Genomic DNA, 26,515 nt, shown 5'->3' with positions numbered 1-26,515 from the left:
AGGTATAGTAAGAATCAATCAAAAATAAGCTCTATCGTTGTCTAGGGGATAATACTGAGTCCAATGGAATATAAGAGTCACTCAAAGTCTGCAGGCTTCCCCGTTTTGGGATCCGCTGGCCTTTCACGTGTTGGAGAGAGAGAAAAGGAACACTTGCCCGTCGTCTTTGCGAAGCAAATCCCTGCTGTTAGTTAAAACGGTTTTCCTTTGGTTTCAGCCACAGACTCCCGATTCGGAATCTAACGCACGTGGCTTCCTTCAAAATGGCTTCCCGCTCCGACGGGAAGCGCTATCGTGTCTTCTTCGTGTGTCTCCTTGGTGCGTCTGAGGCCCCGCCTCGGCAGCCCACCTTTTATCTGGACTGGCAGGGTTGTAGATGTCAATCGGGTGGGGGTGAGGCAATCTTTCCCCCATCACCCAGCCCACGTTGCCCTGAGGGTTTGCACGTAGTCCAGTCCCTTATTCCACAAAGGTGTCTCCCAAGACAATGGCCATGTCCATGGCTTTTGTCTGGCGGAGAGGCCACATTCCACATTCCAAACCATAAGGCTGCTCTCTCTCTCTTGCGATTCTCACAAAGGAGGGGGCTGGGGTCATAACACCTCCCCTCTTAAAAGTTTTTTTACCAGCGGTTAAAAACAAGTTGGTACAGAGTCGTATAGGATTTTTGAATCTAACATACTACACAAGCTTTTCTCTTCACAGAGTACTACCATTATACATTCCAGTCAGTATCTAAACAGGTAACAATTACAGTGCCCCTTTCTTTAATATCTTAACATCACATACCGTACTAAAGTCTGGTAGCATCAAACTTCAGCTCAATAACCACCTATTTATTTATTTTCTTCAGCAACACAACTAAGGAGGTGTGATCTTAGCTTAGGTGCATCTACAAAAGTTTATACAAATACTAATCGTTTCGGTCGTGTTATTTCACCGGCAGGTCTCCAAAGGGGTTGTCTTTATTATTCACAGGCTTTGGCGCAAACCCGTACAACCGGCGTTGCTGTTTAAAAATGACAATTTCTATTAACCATCGCCTCTTTTCTGGGGAGTTCCCCCGTGGGGAACTTGAGTAATTTGGCGAGGTACTCTCCCGCCTTTCCTTTCCACGAGGGTTATTCTCTTAACTCCGTGTCCCCAACCTAGTCCATCATGGGAATTTCCACCCAATACTTTAATGATACACAGGTAGTTAACCCTTTTGTCAAGACCATGCAGGCTGATGTGTTTCAGTTCAAACCTTTTTCTCCAGCCGCATTTAAATTTTGGCTTCCTTACAGCGCTTTCTTGAATAACAATAGCGTGTGGGGCACCTTTACATTCCAAATCAACCTGTAATCGAGGCGCAGGCATCAATCTAGACTTTAACTTTTTTTCATTCGATTTGGGAACTACAGATTTACCGTTCTCCTCCACAACAACAGTTATCTTCCCATTCGTAAACTCCACATTAACTCTGAACACCCCCTTCAGCACAATCATCTGGGAACTCACACTTCCCAAGGTTAACCCCTTTTTTTCTGAACCAAGTCTATCTGATCCAAAAGGACGGCCGTCTCGTCCAGCTGAGTCAAATACCTCAGACTTTTTCTGAGCTCCGTGACTAGGTTCAGGACCACGTGCATCCCCATCTTGGACACACTCAAACGGGGCATTGGTCTCTTCCAGGCTTTCAATACCCGTACCCTTTTCAAATTCTAAATTCTCCTGATCCTCCCAGTTACTCTCTGGGCAACTCACTTCCGGAGTAAACTCAACCCCGCGGGCTGAAACAACCTCATCTGCCAACCCAGCAGACTTCTTCAAGGTAATGGCATCCTTTTCATCTAGGACTGCCCTCATTTCATTATCGGGAACACCTTTAGAATCATCCATGTCCAACCCTGGACCTTTTAACAGCTTTATCTGTTCCTCATCTTTATTTCCTACCTCTAGGACCTTTTTCTTCGCTACGGGAAGATCTACCTTCTCTCCCTTACCCCCTTTTACGTTACTATTCCTCGCTTTACCACCCTTGAAACCCTTGTGGCACAGGGTCGGTAAAGACGTCTGGGCCAAATCAAAACTGGCCAATTTTAAACTGCTCCCGTTCTCAGCTGCCGCTCTCGACAGGCTGCCAGTGATCGCGCATGCGGGATAGATCTTGGAATCTAGGGGCGGGACCTCAACACTCCCAGGCTGGCTCGTCAGCTTCATTGCTGACCAAACCTTACCACCGGCTAAATCATTACCCAGAAGGACGTCCACGTCAGTTCTCGGGAATTCTGATGGCACTCCCATTTCAACTGATCCATACACCAGCTCACCATCCAAAATGACCCTATGCAAAGACACCCTTTCTGTCCATTTTCCTATTCCTCTCAGGGTTACCTCGCCCGTCGGAGGTCCGAATTGTAATACGTTACGGCTAATTAATGATAGCTCTGCCCTCGTGTCTCTCCAAATCCGTACGGGAATTGGCGGGTCCCCCTTCCTCACAGACACGGTTCCGTGTGACAGATAAATCTCCGACCCCTCGCGCTCTCTGTTCCCCTGGGACCCTCTTGCCGATTTTCCGATTATCACTGCACACCCAATAGGGATCGCTGCTTTCCCTCTCTCTGGCTCCTTTCTCGGAGCAAAGCATTTAGATGCAATATGACCCACCTTTCCACAATTAAAACAGGTCAAGCCAGGACCTCTCCTGCCGTCTTGCCTCTCCTCCTCAATTTTACCACTAGCTCCCAACGGGATCTCCGCCTCAGCCGGTGGGCTTTCTCTACCGTTCCCACGGTCTCTCTGGTAACTTTTTGGTGAGGAAAACTTTGTCTTGTGGGTTAGGGCATATTCATCTGCGAATCTAGCAATTTCTGAGATGGACTGATTCGTCCTCTCATTCAAATACATCCGGATCTCTTCCGGAACACAACCTTTAAATTCCTCAATCAAAAATAACTCCCTGATACGCCCATAATTCTCGGCCACCTTTTCCGCGGTGCACCAACGGTCCAAGAGCACACCCTTCTCATGGGCTAGCTCGGTATACGTTTGATTCCACCCTTTCCTTAAATTTCGGAACCTTTGTCTATACGCTTCAGGTACTAACTCGTAACCTCAGAGAATGGCCTCCTTTACTTGGTCATAATTCCCTTCCCCTTCCGGGGGCAACGCTGCATATGCCCGCTGTGCTTTCCCTCGTAACACACTTTGTAACAATGCCACCCACTGCTCTCTGGGCCACTTCTGATTCACTGCCACCTTTTCAAAAAGCAAGAAATAACTATCAACATCTGTCTCCTCGAACGGGGGGACCAACCTCAATGCCCGACTAACATCAACCCCTCCTCTCTCTCTCTACCCCTCTCTCTCTTTGCTCTTGCCTTCGCCTGTCCAGCTCCAACTCATGGCTCCTTTGTTTCTTTTTCTCCTCATACTCTCTTTGCTTTTTCGCTCGGTCCTTCTCTTTCTTGGCCCGTTCCTTTTCCTTCTCGGCTCGTTCCTTTTCCTTCTCAGCTGCTTCCAGCTGCTTTAACTGGAGCTCATGACCCCGTTTCACCTCTAATTCCTTTAGTTTGAACGCCTGCTCCCTTTCCTTTCTCCAACTCTAACTGATCTGTCCCACTCGCTAATCTCTTTTCAGGGATATTTTCCAAATCCTCAGCTGCAAACACCTTCTTCCCAACGTAATGCTGTTGTATGACCCTTCGCACTCCCTGCTTTTTCATTGATGACCTCACCTCTGTGAGGTCTAACTCCTTTGCCAGATTTACCAAGTCTAATTTGGTAGCCGCCCCTAGCGCCTCTACAGTCAGGTTTCTCATAAATTCATCCACATCCATCTTTGCTGGTTTCCTGTCTGGCTACCTGCGTAACCAGATTTAAGTTTGGACTTACAGCCCGATTCACTGACCCTCCCCTTTGGTTTCAAATCCCGGGACGAGGCCCCACTTGTTACGTTCCCAGTAACCGGGTGACTTACCAGCAAAGATAGAGAGGTCCGCTGAAGTCTGATGGTACCATTTTCAAACGTTTTTATTTATAAAGGGGCACAAACGTATGGTTAATACAAAACATTCAGATCATATACATCGTCAAAACTCAATCTAAAGCACAGGTATAGTAAGAATCAATCAAAAATAAGCTCTATCGTTGTCTAGGGGATAATACTGAGTCCAGTGGAATATAAGAGTCACTCAAAGTCTGCAGGCTTCCCCGTTTTGGGAACCGCTGGCATCTCACGTGTTGGAGAGAGAGAGAGAAGGAACACTTGCCCGTCGTCTTTGCGAAGCAAATCCCTGCTGTTAGTTAAAACGGTTTTCCTTTGGTTTCAGCCACAGACTCCCGATCCGGAATCTAACGCACGTGGCTTCCTTCAAAATGGCTTCCCGCTCTGACGGGAAGCGCTATCGTGTCTTCTTCGTGTGTCTCCTTGGTGCGTCTGAGGGGCCGCCTCGGCAGCCCACCTTTTATCTGGACTGGCAGGGTTGTAGATGTCAATCAGGGTGGGGGTGAGGCAATCTTTCCCCCATCACCCAGCCCACGTTGCCCTGAGGGTTTGCACGTAGTCCAGTCCCTTATTCCACAAAGGTGTCTCCCAAGACAATGGCTATGTCCATGGCTTTTGTCTGGCTGAGAGGCCAGCCCACATTCCAAACTGTAAGGCTTCTCTCTCTCTCTCGCGATTCTCACAAAGGAGGGGGCTGGGGTCATAACAATTGTCACTGATCTTTGAATGTTGAGGAGAAGCTGCCTGAGAAGACAGCACACCAATTGAAGCAAGGAGAACCTGAATATGTGTACACATCTGTAATCCGATCTGATGGCCAGAGAGTTGATAGCAGTGAGATGTCATTCACTTGTTCTTATTTTGGAATAGATTCACTGGGCACTGCACTTGCAGATACACCAGCAAATTCACATCAGGGAGAGGCCATTCACTTGCTCGGAATGTGGGCAGGGATTCTTCTAAGCCTAATTCTGCTCCTATATCTTATGGTCTTATGAATCATTTTCATGAACCTGCTTTGAAGCACCTCTAGTTTCAGCACATCCATTCTAAGATAAGGGGCCCCAAACTGCTCACAATACTTCAAGTGAGCCCTCATAGGTGCTTTATAAAGTCTCAACATTGCATCTTTGATTTTATAGTCGAGTCCTCAGAAATGAATGTGGAAATGAACATTGCATTTGCCTTCCTCACCACAAACTCAACTTCAAATTAACCTTGAGGAATCCTGCACAAGGACTCCCAAGTTGCTTTGCACCTCAGTTTCTTGTATTTTCTCTCCATTTAGAAAATAGTCATCCCTCTCATTTCTTCTACCAAAGTGCATGACCATACACTTCCCGACACTGTATTCCATCTGCTATTTCTTTACCCTTCTCCTCCTAATATGCTTAAGTCTGCCTGTGGCCTCTCTTTCCTCAAAACTACCTGTCTCTCTACCTATTTTCATGTTGTCGGCAAACTTTGGAAAAAAGCCATCAATGCCATCATCCAAATCATTGACATATAATGTAAAAAGAATCAATCCCAACACAGACCACCATGGAACACCATTAGTCACTGGCAGTCAACCAGAAAAAGCTTCCTTTATTCCTACTCTTTGTCTCCTGCCAATTAGCCATTGCTTTATCCCTGCTAGAATTTTTCTTGTAATACCATGGGCTCGTAGCCAATGTTCCTTCTAATTTTTAGTAGTCAGTGCATGCAAAAATCTTATGTTGTGCAATTTTTTTTCCTATGACAAAAGTATGTGCGCACCGAATGCACACATGGCACAGTTTATGTAGGTTTACAAAACATTTGACATAAAACTGCACAGAATAACAACAAAATAACATACATATTTAAGTCGCTCAGTTATTTTTTCTCTCTCCTGTCTTTGGCATTTACCCATTCTTTGTAAACTCTATCTGGACTAATAGAACTTCTATCCAATTGATAGTTTTTGATTCTTATTAACATATCCAAATGACATTCACCTAAACGGTTTCTCAGCTTGTTTTTGAGTTGATTCATTAGGCTAAAACCTTGCTCACAGTCTGCACTGAAAGGTTCCCCCAATGTCCCCAAACAAGAAAGGTTCCCCCAATGTCCATCAACTATGCAAGGTCGCAAAACTGTTCATTTCGAGGTACAAATGCCACCATTTGAGCAAAGTTTGAAATCAGTTTGGATTTAATTTCTTGCACGGAAAATTTGAAATCATTAAACTGTCTAACTATTACAGTATTTTTAGCTAGAAAATCATGATATTTTAGACATAAGGCATTAACTTGTTCATCGCCAAATGTAAAGTCACAATCTGCAATTGCGGAGAAATCAAAAGCTTGTACCTCATCTTCAGGAAACCTTTCTTAGAAACATAGAAAATAGGTGCAGGAGTAGGCCCTTCAGCCCTTCGAGCCTGCACCGCCATTCAGTATGATCATGGCTGATCATCCAACTCAGAACCCTGTACCTGCTTTCTCTCCATACCCCCTGATCCCTTTAGCCACAAGGGCCATATCTAACTTCCTCTTAAATATAGTCAATGAACCGGCTTCAACTGTTTCCTGTGGCAGAGAATTCCACAGATTCACCACTCTCTGTGTGAAGAAGTTTTTCCTCATCTCGGTCCTAAAAGGCTTCCCCTTTATCCTTAAACTGTGACCCCGCATTCTGGACTTCCCCAACATCGGAAACAATCTTCCTGCATCTAGCCTGTCCAATCCCTTTAGAATGAACACAATGACTATTTATAAAAGTCAACAGTGAACTTGTATCTACTGTGATGTTTTCGGTGTAGCAGTTTCTACTATTTTGTTAAGCCATTCAACCTTAAACAAATTTGCAGTTCTTTTGCGCTTCACGCCCTTCGCTTCTTTTGAATTCAACATAGTGAATCAATATTTTTTTCAATAAAAACTTAGTAAGCTATCTACAGGATTTGAAACAGATCTTTGTAAACTTTACGATATAAACACTGTCCACCAAAGATGGCTGCTGCTGTGATGCAGCTGTACAAGCTGCAACAGGAAAGGTGAGGTGATGTAAATTAGTGACGTGCATTGTGGTATTTGAAAAACCGACTAACTAGTTAACAGAAACATTTCGGTAAAACATTATTTTCAATAAGTATAATTATTAATTGCTACGTTATTTTAGGTAACTAACCTTCTGTGTGCACATTAGTTTCCTGTGTGCGCTGGTTGAAAAACGTGTGTGCACACACAGACGTGTACAGCTTAGAGGGAACATAGCTTGTAACCTGTGAAGCAGCCTGATATGTGGCACCTTGTCAAAGGCCTTTTGAAAATCCAAGTATACAACATCAACTGATTCTCGTTTGTCTATCCTGCTTGCTATTTCTTCAAAGAATTCCAACAGATATGTCAGGCAAGATTTTCCCTTGAGGAAACCATGCTGACTACAGCCTATTTTATCATGTGCCTCAAATTACCCTGAGACCTCATGCTTAATAATTGACTCCAACATTATCCTAACCATGAGGTCAGAATAACTGGCCTATGGTTTACTTCCTTAAGGAGAGGAGTTATATTTGTAATCTTCTAGTATTCCAGAACAATTTCAGAATCTAGTGATTCTTGCAACATGCCTCCATGTTCTTTTTAACCACCCCTTTCAGAACCCTGAGGTGTGCACCATCTGGTTCAGGTGTCTTATCTATCTTCAGGCTTTTCAGTTTCCCAAGAACCTTATCTCTAGTAATGGTAACTTCACACACTTCAAGATCCCTGACTCCTGGTACTTCCACCATGCTACTAGTGTATTCTACAGTGAAGACAGATGCAAAATACTTATTTGATTAATCAGCCATTTCCTTGTTCCTAATTACTACCTCTCCAGTATTGTTTTTCAATGGTCTAATATCCACTCTTGCCTCTCTTTTACATTTTATGTTCCTGAGGAATCTTTTGGTATCCTTTTTAATATTATTGGCTACCTTACTTTCATATTCCATCTTTACCTTCTTAATGATTTTTTTGATTGACCTGTTCGATTTTAAAAGCTTCCCAATCCTCTAATTTTTTACTAATTTTTGCTCTATTAGTCTCTTTGGTTTTTATGTTGGCTTTGACCTCTCTTGTTAGCATCTGTAGTGTCATGTTTCCTTTAGAATATGTCTTCCTCTTTTGAATGTATATTTCCTATGCCTTAGGATTGCTTCCAGCCATTGCTGTTTGCTGTCATCCCTGCCTCCGTTCTTTTCCAATCAATTCTGGCCAACTCCTCCATCAGAATCAAAATCAGATTTATTATCACCAGCATGTGACTGAAATTTGTTAACTTAGCAGCAGCAGTTCAATGCAATACATAATCTAGGAGAGAGAAAAAAATAATAAATAAAATAAAACATAATAATAAGTAAATAAGTAAATCAATTACCTATATTGAATAGATTATTAAAAAATGTGCCAAGACAGAAATACTGTATATTAAAAAAAAGTGAGGTAGTGTCCAAAGCTTCAAAGTCCATTTAGAAATCGGATGCCAGGGATTCTCCAGCAGGCACTCATGGAGTGAGGTCAGCTTTGGATTCGCTCCATTACCTTTACTTTTTTTTAACCCATGATCACCCTTATTTAATCTATTCTTACCTACACTAGAATACTTTTATTATTTCTTTTGAATTACCTTCGAGTTTGTACCGTGAATTTTGAAGATATGAGCTCAGAAATAGGTTTATGATCTAAAGGGCGAGATCCTAAAAAACGGGAAAGATTCTGACGGCAACGGAAAGAAGAAAAAAGCTAAATCTAAGCATACTGAATTAACATGGTATGATGTTGGATCTCTTAAATGTAAAATTCAATGAACAATGTCAAAGTATTAAAGAAGACTTAAAGTCATTCCAGGATTCTTTGGAATCGCTTGGTCTCGAAGGTAAACAGCATCAAACCAAAATCGCAGGACTGCAAGACGATACTCGGAAGAGGGATTTGAAAATTGAGAATCTGGAACAAAAATTATCCTCGACGGTTAAACAGTTGGATACTTTTAAATCCAAAATTATAGGAGTTCAGAGAAGAATTTTGAAGGGTCTCCTTTCTCGATATCCTCGGGGAGACCAATTATATGTAAGTTCTGTCCCCTGGATTAGGGTTAGGGTATGTTCCCTCCCCCCTACAGCACTTTGTGTGTGCTGCTCTATATTTCCAGCATCTGCAGAATCTCATGTGGTTTCTATCTGCATTTGTAAATGGGTTGGACTTTGACATTTGGCACACAGAATACCATTGATTTTGAATGCCACAGAGACCAGGTTACTGGCATTGAACATCGCTCCATAGTGCAGAAGGGAAAGAGGGAGAAGAGGGCAGTGGTAGTGATAGGGGATTCAATAGTCAGAGGAACAGACAGGAGATTCTATGGATGTGAAATGAACACCTGGATGGAATGTGTCAGTGTCAGGGACACCTCTGATTGTGTCTACAGGAGGGAGAGATGGAGTAGCCATATTGGTACCAATGACATAGATAGATAGATAGATAGATAGATAGATACTTTATTCATCCCCATGGGGAAATTCAACTTTTTTTCCAATGTCCCATAGGAAGGAAAAGCAAAGATGTTCTGAACAGAGAATTTGGAGAGCTAAGCAGGAAGCTGGGCGTCCATTGAAAACAAAGATGCAGAGAGATTTCTTAAGCCAGAGTATGGTGAATGTGTGGAATTTATTACCATAGACAGCTATGGAGGCCAGGTTGTTGGGTGGTATTTAAGGCGGAGATTGATTGTCCACAGCATCAAGGGTTACAGGGATAAGGCCGGGAATTGGGGCTGAGGAGGGGAGAGAAAGGGGTTAGCCATGATTGAATGACAGAGCAGATTCGGTGGGCCAAATGGCGCATTCTGCTCCGATGTCTTATGAATATTGAGTACATTGTTTTTGTGAGTTTGCTGCGTTAATGTAACTGCTGAGAGTTCTACAGAGAGAGAGAAAGAAACATTGACTGTTTTTGAATCTGTAGCATAGGGGAACCATTGGTTGCAGACACGTTACAGTGCATGGCACCTGAGATACCCAGATACCTCCACGCTTCAGAATTCGCTCTCGGTGACCAGGCGATCAAATGCGCAGGCGTAAGGGTCACGTCATTCCGGAAACTCGCACATGCGCTCAATGAACGGGAAGCTTAGGAGGATCTACAGCAGGTAGGAGCCGGGCTCCCAGCGGGGTTTCGTCGGCACCAGCGTCCTCACCGCGCCTGAGTGACAATTGCTCTGAGCTCCGAACGCATCGTTGCCCCACAAAACCCAGGCAGTCCGATCCTTTCCGTCTCTCTTAGCCCACGATTCGGCCTCGGGCCCCGAAGAGTTTTCCATTTTTGATCGGCTTGGCGCTATTTCCGCTAATGCGCATCGTTGGGTCGCTCGTTCGTGGGAGTTTCTGGGAAAAGAGGCAGCCATAGGTGACTTCACTAGCACTTTCCCCGCCAGCCCGAGTCAGTTTGGAAGTGAGGCGCAGGGAATGGGAGCGGATGGATCTCCCAGACACTGCCGAGCTCCATCTCTCTAAATCCAAGAACAAGGAACTTTAGTCACAAGGGCCATATCTAACTTCCTCTTAAATATAGCCAATGAACCGGCCTCAACTGTTTCCTGTGGCAGAGAATTCCACAGATTCACCACTCTCTGTGTGAAGAAGTTTTTCCTCATCTCGGTCCTAAAAGGCTTCCCCTTTATCCTTAAACTGTGACCCCTCGTTCTGGACTTCCCCAACATCGGAAACAATCTTCCTACATCTAGCCTGCCCAATCCCTTTAGAAATTTATACGTTTCAATATCACCCCTCAATCTTCTAAATTCCAGCGACTATAAGCCTAGTCAATCCAGTCTTTCTTCATATGAAAGTCCTGCCATCCCAGGAATCAATCTGGTGAACCTTCTTTGTACTCCCTCTATGGCAAGAATGTCTTTCCTCAGATTAGGGGACCAAAACCGCACACAATACTCTAGGTGTGGTCTCACCAAGGCCTTGTACAACTGCAATAGAACCTCCCTGCTCCTGTACTCGAATCCTTTTGCTATGAATGCCAACATACCATTTGCCTTTTTCACCGCCTGCTGTACCTGCATGCCCACTTTCAATGACTGGTGTACAATGACACCCAGATCTCGTTGCACCTCCCCTTTTCCTAATTGGCCACCATTCAGATAATAATCTGTTTTCCTGTTCTTGCAACCAAATTGGATAACCTCACATTTATCCACATTAAATTGCATCTGCCATGAATTTGCCCACTCACCTAATCTATCCAAGTCACCCTGCATCCTTTTAGCATCCTCCTCACAGCTAACACCGCCGCCCAGCTTCATGTCATCTGCAAACTTGGAGATGCTGCATTTAATTCCCTTGTCTAAATCATTAATATATTGTAAATAACTGGGGTCCCAGCACTGAGCCTTGCGGTACCCCACTAGTCACTGCCTTCCATTCTGAAAAGGTCCCGTTTACTCCCAATATTTGCTTCCTGTCTGCCAACCAATTCTCTATCCACATCAATACCATACCCCCAATACCGTGTGCTTTAAGTTTGCACACTAATCTCCTGTGTGGGACCTTGTCAAAAGCCTTTTGAAAATCTAAATATACCACATCCACTGGCTTTCCCCTATCCATTCTACTAGTTACATCTTCAAAAAATTCTTTAAGATTCGTCAGACATGATTTTCCTTTCACAAATCCATGCTGACTTTGTCCGATGATTTCACCGCTTTCCGAATGTGCTGTTATCACATCTTTGATCATCGACTCTAGCATTTTCCCCACCACTGATGTCAGGCTAACCGGTCTATAATTACCCGGTTTTTCTCTCCCTGCTTTTTTAAAAAGTGGGGTTACATTAGCCACCCTCCAATCCTCAGGAACTAATCCAGAATCTAAGGAGTTTTGAAAAATTATCACGAATGCATCCACTATTTCTTGGGTTACTTCCTTAAGCACTCTGGGATGCAGACTATCTGGCCCCAGGGTTTTATCTGCCTTTAATTCCTTCAATTTACCTAACACCACTTCCCTACTAACATGTATTTCCCTCAGTTCCTCCATCTCACTAGATCCTCAGTCCCCTACTGTTTTCGGAAGATTATTTATGTCCTCCTTAGTGAAGACAGAACCAAAGTAATTATTCAATTGGTCTACCATGTCCTTGTTCCCCATGATCAATTCACCAGTTTCTGACTGTAAGGGACCTACATTTGTCTTAGCCAATCTTTTTCTTTTCACATATCTATAAAAGCTTTTACAGTCAGTTTTTATGTTCCCTGCCAGCTTTCTCTCATAATCTTTTTTTCCCTTTCCTAATTAAGCCCTTTGTCCTCCTCTGCTGGACTCTGAATTTCTCCTGGTCCTCAGATGTGCAGCTTTTTCTGGCTAATTTGTATGCTTCTTCTTTGGACGATACTATCCCTAATTTCCCTTGTCAGCCATGGGTGCACTACCTTCCCTGGTTTATTCTTTTGTCAAACTGGGATGAACAATTGTTGTAGTTCATCCATGTGATCTTTAAATGCTTGCCATTGCATATCCACCGTCAACCCTTTAAGTATCATTTGCCAGTCTATCTTAGCTAATTCATGTCTCATACCTTCAAAGTTACCCTTCTTTAAGTTCAGAACCTTTGTTTCTGAAATAAACTATGTCACTCTCCATCTTAATGAAGAATTCCACCATATTATGGTCACTCTTACCCAAGGGGCTGCGCACGACAAGATTGCTAACTAACCCCTCCTCATTGCTCAATACCTAATCTAGAATGGCCTGCTCTCTAGTTGGTTCCTCGACATGTTGTTTCAGAAAACCATCCCGCATACATTCCAAGAAATCCTCTTCCTCAGCACCCTTACCAATTTGGTTCACCCGATATATGTAGATTGAAGTCACCCATTATAACTACTGTTCCTTTATTGCACGCATTTCTAATTTCCTGTTTAATGCCATCCCCAACCTCACTATTACAGTTAGGTGGCCTGTACACAACTCCCACCAGCGTTTTCTGTCCCTTAGTGTTACGCAGCTCTACCCATATCGATTCCACATCCTCCAGGCTAATGTCCTTCCTTTCTATTGCGTTAATCTCCTCTCTAACCAGCAATGCTACCCCACCTCCTTTTCTTTCCTGTCTATCCCTCCTGAATACTGAATATCCCTGGATGTTGAGCTCCCATTCTTGGTCACCCTGGAACCATGTCTCTGTGATCCCAACTATATCATTTTCATTAATAAGTATCTGCACATTCAATTCATCCACCTTGTTACGAATGCTCCTTGCATTGACACATAAAGTCTTCAGGCTTGTTTTTACAACACTCTTAGCCCTTATACAATTATGTTGAAAAGTGGCCCTTTTTGATTTTTGCCCCGGATTTGACTGCCTGCCACTTTTACTTTTCACCTTACTACTTTTTGCTTCTACCCTCATTTTACACCCCTCTGTCTCTCTGCACTTGTTCCCATCCTCCTGCCACATTAGTTTAAAGCCTCCTGAACAGCATTAGCAAACGCTCCCCTTAGGACATTGGTTCCAGTCCAGCCCAGGTGCAGACCGTCCTGTTTGTACCCGTCCCACCTCCCCCAGGACTGGTTCCAATGCCCCAGAAATTTGAATCCCTCCCCCTTGCACCATTTTTCAAGCCACGTATTCATCTGAAATATCCTCCTATTTCTACTCTGACTAGCACATGGCACTGGTAGTAATCCAGAGATTATTACCTTTGTGGTCCTACTTTTTAGTTTATCTCCTAACTCCCTAAATTCACCTTGTAGGACCTCATCCCATTTTTTACCTATATCGTTGGTACCTATGTGCACCACGACCACTGGCTGTTCACCCTCCCATTCCAGAATGTCCTGCAGTCACTCAGAGACATCCTTGACCCTTGCACCAGGGAGGCAATGTACCATCCTGGAGCCTCGTTTGCGGCCGCAGAAACGCCTATGTATTCCCCTTACAATTGAATCCCCTATCACTATAGCTCTCCCACTCCTTTTCCTTCCCTCCTGTGCCACAGAGCCAGCCAATGTGCCATGAACTTGGCTGCTGCTGCCTTCCCCTGATGAGAAATCTCCCCCAACAGTATCCAGAATAGTATATCTGTTTAGGAGGGAGATGACCTCAGGGGACTCCTGCACTACCTGCCTACTGCTACGCTGTCTAGTGGCCACCCCTTCCCTTTTTGCCTGTGTAGCCTTTACCTGCGGTGTGGCCAACTCACTGAACGTGCTATTCATGACTTTCTCAGCATCGCGGATGCTCCAGTATGAAACCAATCGCAGCTCCAGCCGCTCAATGCCGTCTGCCAGAAGCTGCAGTTGGACACACTTCCTGCACACATAGTCGTCAGGGACACTGGAAGTATCCCTAATTTCCCACATGCTGCAGGATGAACAAACCACGGGGCCAATCTCAGCTGTCATGACCTACCCAATACGTTGCCTTGGGGTTTGTCAAATGTGTTCAGGAAAGTTTTCTAAATCAATATATAGAGGTACCTACGCGAGAGGATGCAATACTTGATCTCCTATTAGGGAACCAGACAGGTCAGGTGTAACATTTGGGTCCAGTGACCATTATATCATTAGTTTCAAGTTAATTATGGATAAGGATAGGTCTGCTCCTCGAGTTGAGGTTCTAAATTGGGGAAGGGTCAATTTTGTGGAAATGAGAAAGGATCTAGGAAGAGTGGATTGGGATAAGTTGTTTTCTGGCAAGGGTGTGTTCAGTAAGTGGAAGGCCTTCAAAGGCAAGATTTTGAGAGTGCAGAGTTTGCATGTTCCTGCCAGGATTAAAGGCAAAGTTAACAAATATAGGGAACCTTGGTTTTCAAGGGATATTGGCGATCTGGTTAAGAAAGAGAGAGAGGTGTATAGCAGGTATAGGCAATAAAGAACAAATGAGGTACTTGAAGAGTATAGAAAATGCAAGAAAATACTAAAGAAGGAAATCAGGAAGGCAAAAAGAAGAAATGAGGTTGCTTTGGCAGATAATGTGAAGGTAAACCTGAAGGGTTTCTACAAGTATATTAAGAATAAAAGGATAGTAAGGGACAAAATTGGTCCCCTAGAAGATCAGAATGGTCGTCCATGTGTGGAGCCGCGCAAGATGTGGGGAAGATCTTAAACAGTTTTTTTGCATCATTATTTACTCAGGAAACTGGCATAGCATATATGGAAGGAAGGGAAATAAGCAGTAGTGTCATGGAGCATATAGAGATTAAAGAAGAGGTGGTGCTTGCTGCTTTACAGCGAATAAAGGTAGATAAATCCCCCGGGCCTGACATGATATTTCCTTGGACCTTGAGAGACTAGTGTAGAAATTGCAGGGCCCTGGCAGAAATATTTAAAATGTCCTTAGCCATGGGTGCAGTGCTGGAGGATTGGAGGGTAACTCATGTTGTTCTGTTGTTTAAAAAAGGCTCCAAAAGTAAACCAGGTAATTACAGGCAGGTGAGTCTGACATCATCAGTAGGTAAATTATTGGAAGGTGTTCTGAGAGACAGACAGACAGACACACTTTATTGATCCCGAGAGAAATTGGATTTTGTTACAGTCGCACCAACCAAGAATAGTGTAGAAATATAGCAATATAAAACCATAAATAATTAAATAATAAGTAAATTATGCCAAGTGGAAATAAGTCCAGGTCCAGCCTATTGGCTCAGAGATTGGATATACAAGTATTTGGACAGCTAAGGGCTGATTAAGCATAGACAGCATGGCTTTGTGTGTGGTAGATCATGGTTAACGAATCTTGTAGAGTTTTTCGAGGAAGTTACCAAGAAGGTAGATGAAGGAAAGGCTATGGATGTTATCTACATGGACTTTAGTAAAGCCTTTGACAAGGTCTCACATGGGAGGTTAATTCAGAAGGTTCAGACACTAGGTATCCATGGAGAGGTTGTTAACTGGATTTGAAATTGGCTGTGTGGGAGAAAACAGAGAGTGGTAGTGGATGGTTGCTTCTCAGACTGGAGGCCCGTGACTAGTGGTGTGCCTGGGATCATTGTTGTTTGTTGTCTATATCAATGATCCAGATGATAATATGGTAAATTGGATCAGCAAGTTTGCTGATGATACTAAGATTGGAGGTGCTGTGGACAGTGAGGAAGGCTTTCAAAGTTTGCAGAGGGATGTGGACCAACTGGAATAATGGGCCAGAAAATGGCAGATGGAATTTAATGCAGACAAGTGTGAGGTGTTGCATTTTGGAAGAACAAATCAAGGTAGGACATACACAGTAAATGGTAGGGCACTGAGGAGTGTGGAGGAACAAAGGGATCTGGGAGTTTCCCTGAAAGTGGCGTCACAGGTAGACAGGGTTGTAAAGAAGGCTTTTGGCATCCTGGCATTCATAAATCAAAGTATTGGGTATAGGAGTTGGGATGTTATGCTGAGGTTGTATAAGACATTGGTGAGGCCAAATTTGGAGTATTGTGTGCAGTTCTGGTCACCTAATTATAGGAAGGATATCAGTAAGATTGAAAGAGTGCAGAGAAGATTTACTAGGATGTTACCCGGTCTTCAGGAGTTGAGTTACAGGGAAAGATTGAACAGGTTAGGACTTTATTCCTTGGAGCGTAGAGGAATGAGGGGGGATTTGATAGAGGTTTGCAAAATTATGAGGGGTATAGACAGAGTAAATGTGAGTAAGCTCTTTCCAGTTAGATTAGATAAATAGGAGAGGACGCGGCTTTAGGGTGAAAGGGGAAAGGTTTGGGGGAACTTCACTCAGAGTGGTGGGAGTGTGGAATGAGCTGTCATCTGACATGGTAAATGCGGACTCACTTCTTAAGTTTTAAGAATAACTTGGATAGATTCATGGATGGGAGATGTCTGGAGGGTTTTGGACTGGGTGCAGGTCAATGGGACTAGTGGAATAAAGTTTTGGCACAGACTGGAAGGGCCAAATGGCCTGTTTTCTGTGCTGTAGTGTTCTTTGGTTCTTAGAGTCTGTTTTCCAGTGTTTGAAAATGTCAAGTAGTAGAACGAGGTCCTTTTTTCATCTTTAGTTCTTGAGAAAATACATTTGTTCTACCTCCTTTTGTTTTGGACCTTTCTACCCATGAAAACTTGTTTTGTACTATTCTCTCTGGGTATATAATAATACCAAACTCCTTTGTCCTGGATAAAAAGTGACCTGTAGCTTTCACATCACAAAACTGGCACACTCCAATTAGAAAGATGACTGACCTCCCACTGTGGGACACGATCAGAACTTGAAATAATGCTAATAGAGAGAGACCAACTGAGCCGAGTCACAGATTGGTGAAGGGCAATACAACACACACAAAATGCTGAAGGAACTCAGTAGGCCAGGCAGTATCTAGGAAAAAGTTGATGTTTTGGGCCTAAACCTTTTGGCAGAACTTGAGAAAAAATAATGTTTGTTTTTTTTTTCTCTCCAGTCCTGCCGAAGGGTTTTGGCCCAAAACGTTAACTGTACTCTTCTTAGATGCTGCCTGGCCTGCTGAGTTCCTCTAGCATTTTCTGTATGTTGTTCAGATTTCCAGCATCTGCAGATTTTTGCTTTGTTTACTCTTCTGCTGCAGATAGAAATACAGTCAGAGAATTTGATGGTCATTCAGGATGTCTAATCCATGCCCAGTTAGAGGATGAGAAGTTCCTCCAATTTGAGTTGAACACTGTAAAATGTGATATCAGAGCTCACCACAGACTAAAATCTCACCTGAAATATTGTCCTTCACCCATTGATGTCTTTTGTAAATATTTTTACAGGCTAGCAGCAGCAGAAAATTTGTGTATGGGAATCTCAAACACATTAGTTTTGCTGTTGCTGTCCAGATATTTAAAAAGTGACCATATATTTGTTTTGCTACATCAATATAACTGTTGTTGATATTTGAAGATGAAGATATATCTCAGCTGAAAACATGTTTTGTGTCTGAAATGAATTTTTCTGTTCTTCCTCAGTGTAATCCACTGGAACCAGGGAGCTGAGAACACACCAGCATTTATTCACTAGAGATCAGTTCTTCAACTGTATTCATTGTGCAAGGGCCATCTGATTTTCTGAATTGCCAGAGAATTGATCGCAGTTAGATACCATTCTCCTTCTCTCAGTGTGGGAAAGAATTCAGTCGTAGCCTACCCGCTGTGTGTGTGGGAGCGGATCTACTCAGTCATCCAGCCTGAAGATACATCAGCACATTCACACCATAGTGAGATGTTCCACTTGTTTTGACTGTGGGAAGTGATTAATTTTGTCATCGAAGTTAAAAGTATATCAGAAAATTCACCAGTGAGAGGACATTGACCTGGTCAGATTGTGGGAAGAGATTCAGTCACTTGTCCCACAGCAGACACTGTTCTGTAATGTGGGAAGAACTTCACTCAGTCATCTAGTCTGCTAGCACATGAGTGAGTTCACACTCGGTAGACTACTTCTGCACTAAATGTGGGAAGAGAGTCACTCAATAATCACATCCACTGACACACCAGTCAGTTCACATTGAGGAGAGGCCATCTACCTGCTAAGACTGGATAGGCATACACAAAATAATCCAACTTACAGACACCACTGAGCTCATATGAGAGACAATTCATCTGTTCTGTGTGGAAAGGGATTCATTCAGTCATCTGAACTATTGGCAACCAGTCAGTTTGTACTGGGGAGATGCTGTTCACCTGCTCTGAATGTGGGAAGGCATTCACACACTCATCCACCCTACAGAGACACCAGCGAGTTCACACTGGGGAGAAGCCATTCACCTGCTCAGAATGTGGGAAGGGATTCACTCAGTCGTCCACCCTTGTGTTGCACTATCAAATTCATACTGGGGAGAGACCGTTCACCTGCTCTGAATGCGGGAAAGGGTTTGCTCGGTCATTTCAACTGAAGGAACATCAGCGGGTGCACACCGGAGAGAGGCCATTCACCTGCTCAGACTGTGGGAGAAAATTCACTCGGTCATCTGACTTGAAAGAACATCAGCGAGTACACTCTGGAGAGAGGCCATTCTGTTGCTCAGACTGTGGGAAGGGATTCACTCGGTCATCTCACCTATTGGCACACCAGACAGTTCACACTGGAGAGAGGCCATTCAACTGCTTTGAATGTGGGAAGGGATTCACTCAGTCATCTCAGCTGAATGAACATCAGCGAATTCACACTGGGGAGAAACCATTCACCTGCTCAGACTGTGGAAAGGGATTCACTCAGTCATCTTACTTAAAAATACATCAGCGAGTTCACACTGGAGAGAGGCCGTTCACCTGCTCTGACTGTGGGAAGGGATTCACTCGGTCATCTCAACTGAATGAACATCAGCGAGTTCACACTGGGGAGAAACCGTTCTTCTGCTCAGATTGCGGGAAGCAATTCACTCGGTCATCTGACTTGAAAGTACATAAACGAATACACACTGGGGAGAGGCCGTTCACTTGCTCAGACTGTGGGAAGGGATTCACTCAGTCATCCACACTGCAGAGGCACCAGCGAGTTCACACTGGGGAGAAACCATTCACCTGCTCAGACTGTGGGAAGGGATTCACTCAGTCATCTCAACTCAATGAACATCAGAGAATTCACACTGGAGAGAAGCCGTTCACCTGCTCAGACTGTGGAAAAGGATTTACTCGGTCATCTCAACTAAATGAACATCAGCGAGTTCACACTGGGGAGAAACTTTTCATCTGCTCAGACTGTGGGAAGGAATTCATGCGGTCATCTGACTTGAAAGTACATCAGCGAGTTCACACTGGGGAGAGGCCATTTACCTGCTCTGAATGTGGGAAGGCATTCACACACTCATCCACACTACAGAGACACCAGCGAGTTCACACCGGGGAGAAACCATTCACCTGCTCAGACTGTGGAAAGGGATTCACTCAGTCATCTCAACTGAACGAACATCAGCGGGTTCACACTGGAGAGAGGCCGTTCATCTGCTCAGACTGTGGGAAGGAATTCACTCGGTCATCTGACTTGAAAGTACATTTGCGAGTTCACACTGGGGAGAAACCGTACACTTGTTCAGACTGTGGGAAGGAATTCACTCGGTCATCTGACTTGAAAGTACATCAGCGAGTACACACTGGGGAGAGGCCATTCACATGCTCAGAGTGTGGGAAGGGATTCACTCGATCATCTCTACTGAAGGAACATCAGCGAGTACACACTGGGGAGAGGCCGTTCATCTGCTCTGAGTGTGGGAAGGGATTCACTCAATCAGTCCACTTGCAGATACATCACTGGGTTCATACTGGGGAGAGGCCATTCACCTGCACTGTATGTGGGAAGGGATTCACTCAGTCATCCACCCTTGTGTCACACTATCGAGTTCACACTGGAGAGAAACCATTTACCTGCTCTGAATGTGGGAAGAGATTCAGTCAATCATCCAAACTTGTGTTACACTACCGAGTGCACACTGGTGAAAATGTTTAATTAAGCTGCATGCTGGATGTTTAATCCAGAGGCAAGTTCAAAAGTGACTTGTTGTCGAACTCTGCGATTATAGCTGGTACTCATCATACCCAGTTCTGCACCCTGGTCACTGGGCACGGGAGAGTTTCTTCTGCTGATGTTCACCTTTTATTCAAAGATTCAAAGTGCATTTATTGCCAAAGAATGTATAAATAATACAACCTTCAGATTTGTTTGCTTCAGGCAGTTGCAAAGCAAGAAACCTGAAAGAACCAAATTAAAAAAAATATAAGGCCAAGGCCCCAGTGCCCACAGAGAAAAAGAAAAACAAACACAAATCATGCAACAACAATAGCATTCTGAATCAAATTGAGTCCTTGGATCCAAATTCCCAGAGCAGCCTGGAATTGCCCCAAAGCCTCGATATTCAGTTCATCATATTAGCAGGGCAAATCGTTGCAAAGTTCACAGACATGAACTTTCGCAGCCTTGGCATTATGGAGAGAGGAGCCCCCAGACTATCTGGGCCAGCATTTAAATTGCCCAAACCTCGCACTGGGGACCTAGCCCTGTTGCGGTGATTCACTTCAGGCTTAGATTTCATAGGACTGGAATTTAATATGGACTGGATCTATGAGAAATAAATCATAGAACATAGAAGGTAGAACTCTAAAGCACATTACAGGCCCTACGGCCCACAATACTGTGCTGAACATGTACTTACTTTAGAAATTACCTAGGGTTACCCATAGCCATCTATTTTTCTAAGCTCCAAGTACCTATCCAAGAGTCTCTTAAAAGACCCTATCGTATCTGCCTCCATCACCGATGCCGGCTGCCTATTCCACGCACTGTTTAAAAAAAAACTTACCCTTACATCTCCTCTGTACCTGCTTCCAAGCACCTTAAAATTATGCCCTTTCATGTTAGCCATTTCAGCCCTGGGAAAAAGGCTCTGACTATCCACACGATCAGTGCCTCTTATCATCTTATACACCTCTATTAGGACACCTCTCATCCTCTTGACACTCCAAGGAGAAAAGGCTAAGTTCACTCAACCTATTCTCATAGGTCATGATCCCCAATCCTTGTAAATCTTCTCTGCACCCTTTCTATAGTTTCAACATCCTTCCAGTAGTGAGGTGACCAGAACTGAGCACAGAACTTCAAGTGGAGTCTGACCAGGGTCCTATATAGTGTAACATTACTGAAATCCATATACACTACACCTACTGCTTAACCTACATGAATTTATTTAGTCACATCCTCAAAAAATTCTATCAGGCTCATAAGGCACGACCTGCCTTTGACAAAGCTATGCTGACTATTCCTAATCATATTTTGCTTCACCAAATGTTCATAAATCCTGCCTCTCAGGATCTTCTCCATCAACTTACCAACCACTGAAGTAAGCCTCACTAGTCTTACATTTCCTGGGCTATCGCTACTCCTTTTCCTGAATAAGAGAACAACGTCTGCAACCCTCCAATCCTCTGGAACTTCTCCCATCTCCATTGATGATGCAAAGATCATCGCCAGAGACTCAGCAATCTCCTCCTCCCTCGCCTCCCACAGTAGCCTGGAGTATATCTCAACCGGTCCTGGTGACTTATCCAACTTGATGCTTTCCAAAAGCTCCAGCACATCCGCTTTCTTAATATCTATATGCCCAAGTTTTTCAGTCTGCTACAAGTCATCCCTAATCGCCAAGATCCTTTTCTGTAGTGAATACTGAAGCAAAATATTCATTAAGTACCTCCGTTACCTCATCCGGTTTCATACACACTTTTGCACTGCCACACTTGATAGGTCCTATTCTCTGACGTCTTATCCTCTTGCTCTTTACATACTTGTAGAATGCCCCTGGGGTTTTCCTTAATCCTGCCCACCAAGGCCTTCTCACGGCCCCTTCTGGCTCTCTTAATTTCATTCTTAAGCTCATTAGTGCTAGCCTTATAATTTTCAGGATCTCTATCATTCTCCAGCTTTTTGAACCTTTTTTTGTCTCTCAAATCTCTTGGCCAAGGACGAATGACATTGGTAGTTAACTTCCTTATTCCCTGTTCAATTCAACATTACGCACATTTCTGCTGCTTCTAAAGGGTTGTGGGTTTCAAGCTGGGTTGTTAAAATACATCACTCTTCTCTAAAGTCTTAAAGCTAAATGGGGACTAGTGGAGCAGGGTCAGAAACCAGAGACACATTAGCACCGAGCAGAGTTTGGGGCACTGGACAGTGGTGGTCGAAAAAGCATATGAGGAGAAAGGAAACGATATGGTCTTTTAAGAGACTGCTGGAATAGGTACATGGAGCTTAGAACAGTAGAGGGCTATGGGTAACCCTAGGTAATTTCTAAGGTAAGGACATGTTTGGCTTTGTGGGCCAAAGGGCCTGTATGGTGGTGTAGGTTTTCTATGTTTCTATGAAACAAAGCTGGTGGGGGGTGTGATGATGAATGACAGAGTAGCAAGATATGGAAGGTGACTGATAGACAAAAAAAGTTGATTTTGACTGTTGACACAGTGCCTGTTGACATTAAGTATATTACTTGTGCCTGCTTGCTGTGTTAAACTGGCTGCTGAGTTCTGAAAAATATTGACTGGATTGTTGCCTCTTGGGTAAACACTTTCAGTGGCACTGTTCTTACCCAGAAATTTTTGTGTCACGATGTGTTATTACTGTGAATTGAGCGCACAGGTGCCGAGAGCCTTGGATCTAACTGCTTAATTTTAATTGTCAATTTCTTTGCAGTTTAACAATTAATTATCTGCTATATATTTTGTAGCCTTTGTTTGCATGACAATTTAATATGCCTGTAGTGCTATGCAAAGTATAATTCTGGAGCTTCTTTGTACTTCATTAATTGAATAAGTGTTTTCGCTTTTGGTTAATTTTTACTGTAGTGTTCACTAAGTACTTTTTAATGGATTATTGTTATCTCTGGATTTAAATAGATCTTTTATCTTTTGGTAGAAAAGTGGCTGTTTTATGTTCAGCACCATCTTTAATTTCTTCCTTCTTCATGTAATAGACCCTGCCACTGTTCTGTTCCTGTTCTGAAACCTTTTAATAAAATGATTGTGAAGCAACAAGTTTTATGCCTCACTTCTGACTTCTAAAAGAACCTTGGTTTAAACACCAAAGTTCATCAATTGGCATAGTGGGCAGGATTTAGAGCTTGGAACAATCCAAAAAAGTAGTAATGACTTTAATGTCCATGTAGAAATTGGATGGCAGAGGGGAAGAAGCTGTTCCTGGATAGTTGAGTGTGTGCCTTCAGACTTCTGTACCTCCTTCCTAATGGTAAAGATGTGAAGAGGGCATGCCCTGAGTGGTGCAGATCTTTAACGATGGGCAACTGCCTTGAAAATGTCTTGGATACTGTGGAGGCTGTTACCCTTGATAGATAATTTAACAGGTTTCTACAACATACTACGATCTTGTGCAATAGCAGCCGCTACTGCACCCCCCCCCCCCCCCAGCATTCAGACAGTGATGCAGCCAGTCAGAATGCTCTCCATGATACATTTGTAGAAGTTTTTGAGTATTTTGGTTGGCAAACCAAATCTCTTTGAACTCTTAATGAAATATAGCTGTTGTCTTGCCTTCTTTATAGCTGCATCAATATGTTATATCCAGGTTAGGTCCTCAAGAGATATTAATACCCAGGAACTAGAAATTGTGCACTCTCTCTACTTCTGATCCCTTTATAAGGATTGGTTTATGTTATCTCATTTTACCCTTTCTGAAGACCACAATCAGCTCTTTGGTCTTGCTGAATTTGAGTGCAAGGTTGTTGTTACAACACTCAACTAATTGGTATATCTCACTGATCGATCCTCCAAAACCCACCTTTTCTGTGGGCACAATAAAGCTCATTCAGCGTCCAAAACTATGTGTCTGTAGTTCTATCAGTGGACCTCCTATTTATCTCACCGTGCTGAACACCAGCTGTCCATCAAACAGTTCCTCCCTTCTCTCTCCGTAAGAATACAGAAGCTGACAGTGTCCTTGTAAAAGTGTAAACATCCTTGCAGAGAAACCATAACACTATCTCCGAGCAGTCTTTGTCTCTCTCTCTCTCTCTTAATAAGGTGTCCGGGGTTGAACAACAACTCCCTCCCTCTTTTCAAAAACGCAGTTCATAGGGGTAATTCAGGACCCCGTCACACAACTATGGCATACTCATCCAGGCTTGAAGATGTCTCGCTGAACACAGTCCAGTCCGCTGATTAAAGCAGTTCTGTCAGCGCTTCTGTGCCTTCCTGGTCCATACATTCTTGGTCCACACTTCTGGTGCTGCAGTCTTCGGTCTCCGCCTATACTCAGGGAATAGAAGTACAGTCAGGTGAATAGACTTTCCAAAGAGTGGGCATGGAATAGGATGGTAGGCACTCTTGAACTTAGTGCAACAGTGGTTCAGTGTGTTATTTCCTACAGGTGACTTTTTGATAATAATTAGTGACGCATCATGCTGGCCTGGTTAAAATTCCCCAAAATGATGGGGAAGGCATCAGGATGTGTCATTTCATGCCCATTGATTACATCGCTCAGTTCGTCTAGAGCCTGTTTGACATTAGCCTGAGGTGGAATGTACTCCGCTACCCCAAAGATTGCTGAAATCTTGTGTTGCAGGTAAATGGTCGGCACTTAATTGCGAGGTATTCCATGTCTGATGAGCAATATTGGGATGTCACCGACAAATTAGTTCACCACGAAGAGTTGATCATGAGGCATTATCTCAATCTCTGCTTTTGAGAGCCTTGAGCAACCTAACTGAACTTGTTGCAATTTGCTTTTCGCCACAATAGGTTGATGGCAGATGCAATCTCAATGGCTCTCATTGTGGCTTTAAACCACCTGGACAACACAAACACCATGTCAGGATGCTGTTTATCGACTATAGCTCAACATTTAATACCATCATTCCCACAATCCTGATTGAGAAGTTGCAGAACCTGGGCCTCTGTACCTTCCTCTGCAATTGGATCCTCGACTTCCTAACCAGAAGACCACAATCTGTGCAGATTGGTGATAACACATCCTCCTCACTGATGATCAACACTGGTGCACTCCAGGGTTGTGTGCTTAGCCCACTACTCTCTTTATACCTATGACTGTGTGGCTAGACTTTGCTCAAATACTACATATGAATTTGCTGAAGATACAACCATTGTTGGTAGAACCTCATGTGGTGACGAGAGGGCGTACAGGAGTGAGATATGCCAACTAGTGGAGTGGTGCCACAGTAACAATCTGGCACTTAATTTCAGTAAGACGAAAAAGCGGATTGTGGACTTCTGGAAGGGTAAGACGAAGGAACACATACCAATCCTCATAGAGGGATCAGAAGTGGAGAGAGTGAGCAGTTTCAAGTTCCTGGGTGTCAAGATCTCTGAGGACCTAACCTGGTTCCAACATATTGATGCAGTTATGAAGAAGGCAAGCCAGCGGCTATACTTTATTAGGAGTTTGAAGAGATTTGGTATGTCAACAAATACACTCAAAAACTTCTATGGATGTACCGTGGAGAGCATTCTGACAGGCTGGATCATTGTCTGGTATGGGGGGGGGGGGGGTGCTACTGCACAGGACCAAAAAAAGCTGCAGAGGGTTGTAAATTTAGTCAGCTCCATCTTGGGTAGTAGCCTACAAAGTACCCAGGACAACTTCAAGGAGTGGTGTCTCAGAAAAGCAGTGTCCATTATTAAGTAGCTCCAGCAGCCAGGGCATTCCCCTTTCTCACTGTTACCATCAGGTGGGAGGTACAGAAGCCTGAAGGCACACACTCAGCGATTCAAGAACAACTTCTTCCCCTCTGCCATCTGATTCCTAAATGGACATCGAACCCTTAGACACTATCTCACTTTTTAAAAAATATGTAGTATTTCTGTTTTTTTGCACAATTTTTTATTCTATTCAGTATACGTACACTGTATAAAGTGTACTGAATAAGATTTACTTATTTATTATTGTTTTATTTTTTCTTCTATATTATAGAAACATAGAAAACCTACAGCACAATACAGGCTCTTCGGCTCACAAAGTTGTGCCGATCATGTCCCTACCTTAGAAATTACTAGGGTTACCCATAGCCCTCTATTTTTCTAAGCTCCATGTACCTATCCAAAAGTCT

The 26,515-nt window shown here is 43.5% G+C and overlaps 1 protein-coding gene across 2 annotated transcripts in view; it reads left to right on the top strand.

Annotated features, from left to right (window-relative positions):
• The window catches only part of LOC140733775 (uncharacterized), a 36,300-nt gene extending 12,829 nt beyond the window's left edge, over nt 1–23,471 (top strand). The window contains exons 1-2 of one of the 2 annotated variants that reach the window (XM_073057530.1): nt 10,111–10,147; nt 17,925–23,471. In XM_073057530.1, coding sequence (XP_072913631.1) covers nt 18,628–20,400 — 1,773 coding nt within the window. In that variant the 5' untranslated portion in view covers nt 10,111–10,147; nt 17,925–18,627 and the 3' untranslated portion in view covers nt 20,401–23,471. Of the gene's footprint in view, nt 1–10,110; nt 10,148–17,924 lie in introns of those variants that run through there. The other variant, XM_073057532.1, reaches the window with a different exon arrangement.
• Nucleotides 23,472–26,515: the final 3,044 nt, after the last annotated feature.

Source organism: Hemitrygon akajei, chromosome 9, assembly GCF_048418815.1.
Source record: "Hemitrygon akajei chromosome 9, sHemAka1.3, whole genome shotgun sequence".
NCBI classification, from domain to species: domain Eukaryota; kingdom Metazoa; phylum Chordata; class Chondrichthyes; order Myliobatiformes; family Dasyatidae; genus Hemitrygon; species Hemitrygon akajei.
This window is presented reverse-complemented; position numbering and strand designations above follow the sequence as displayed.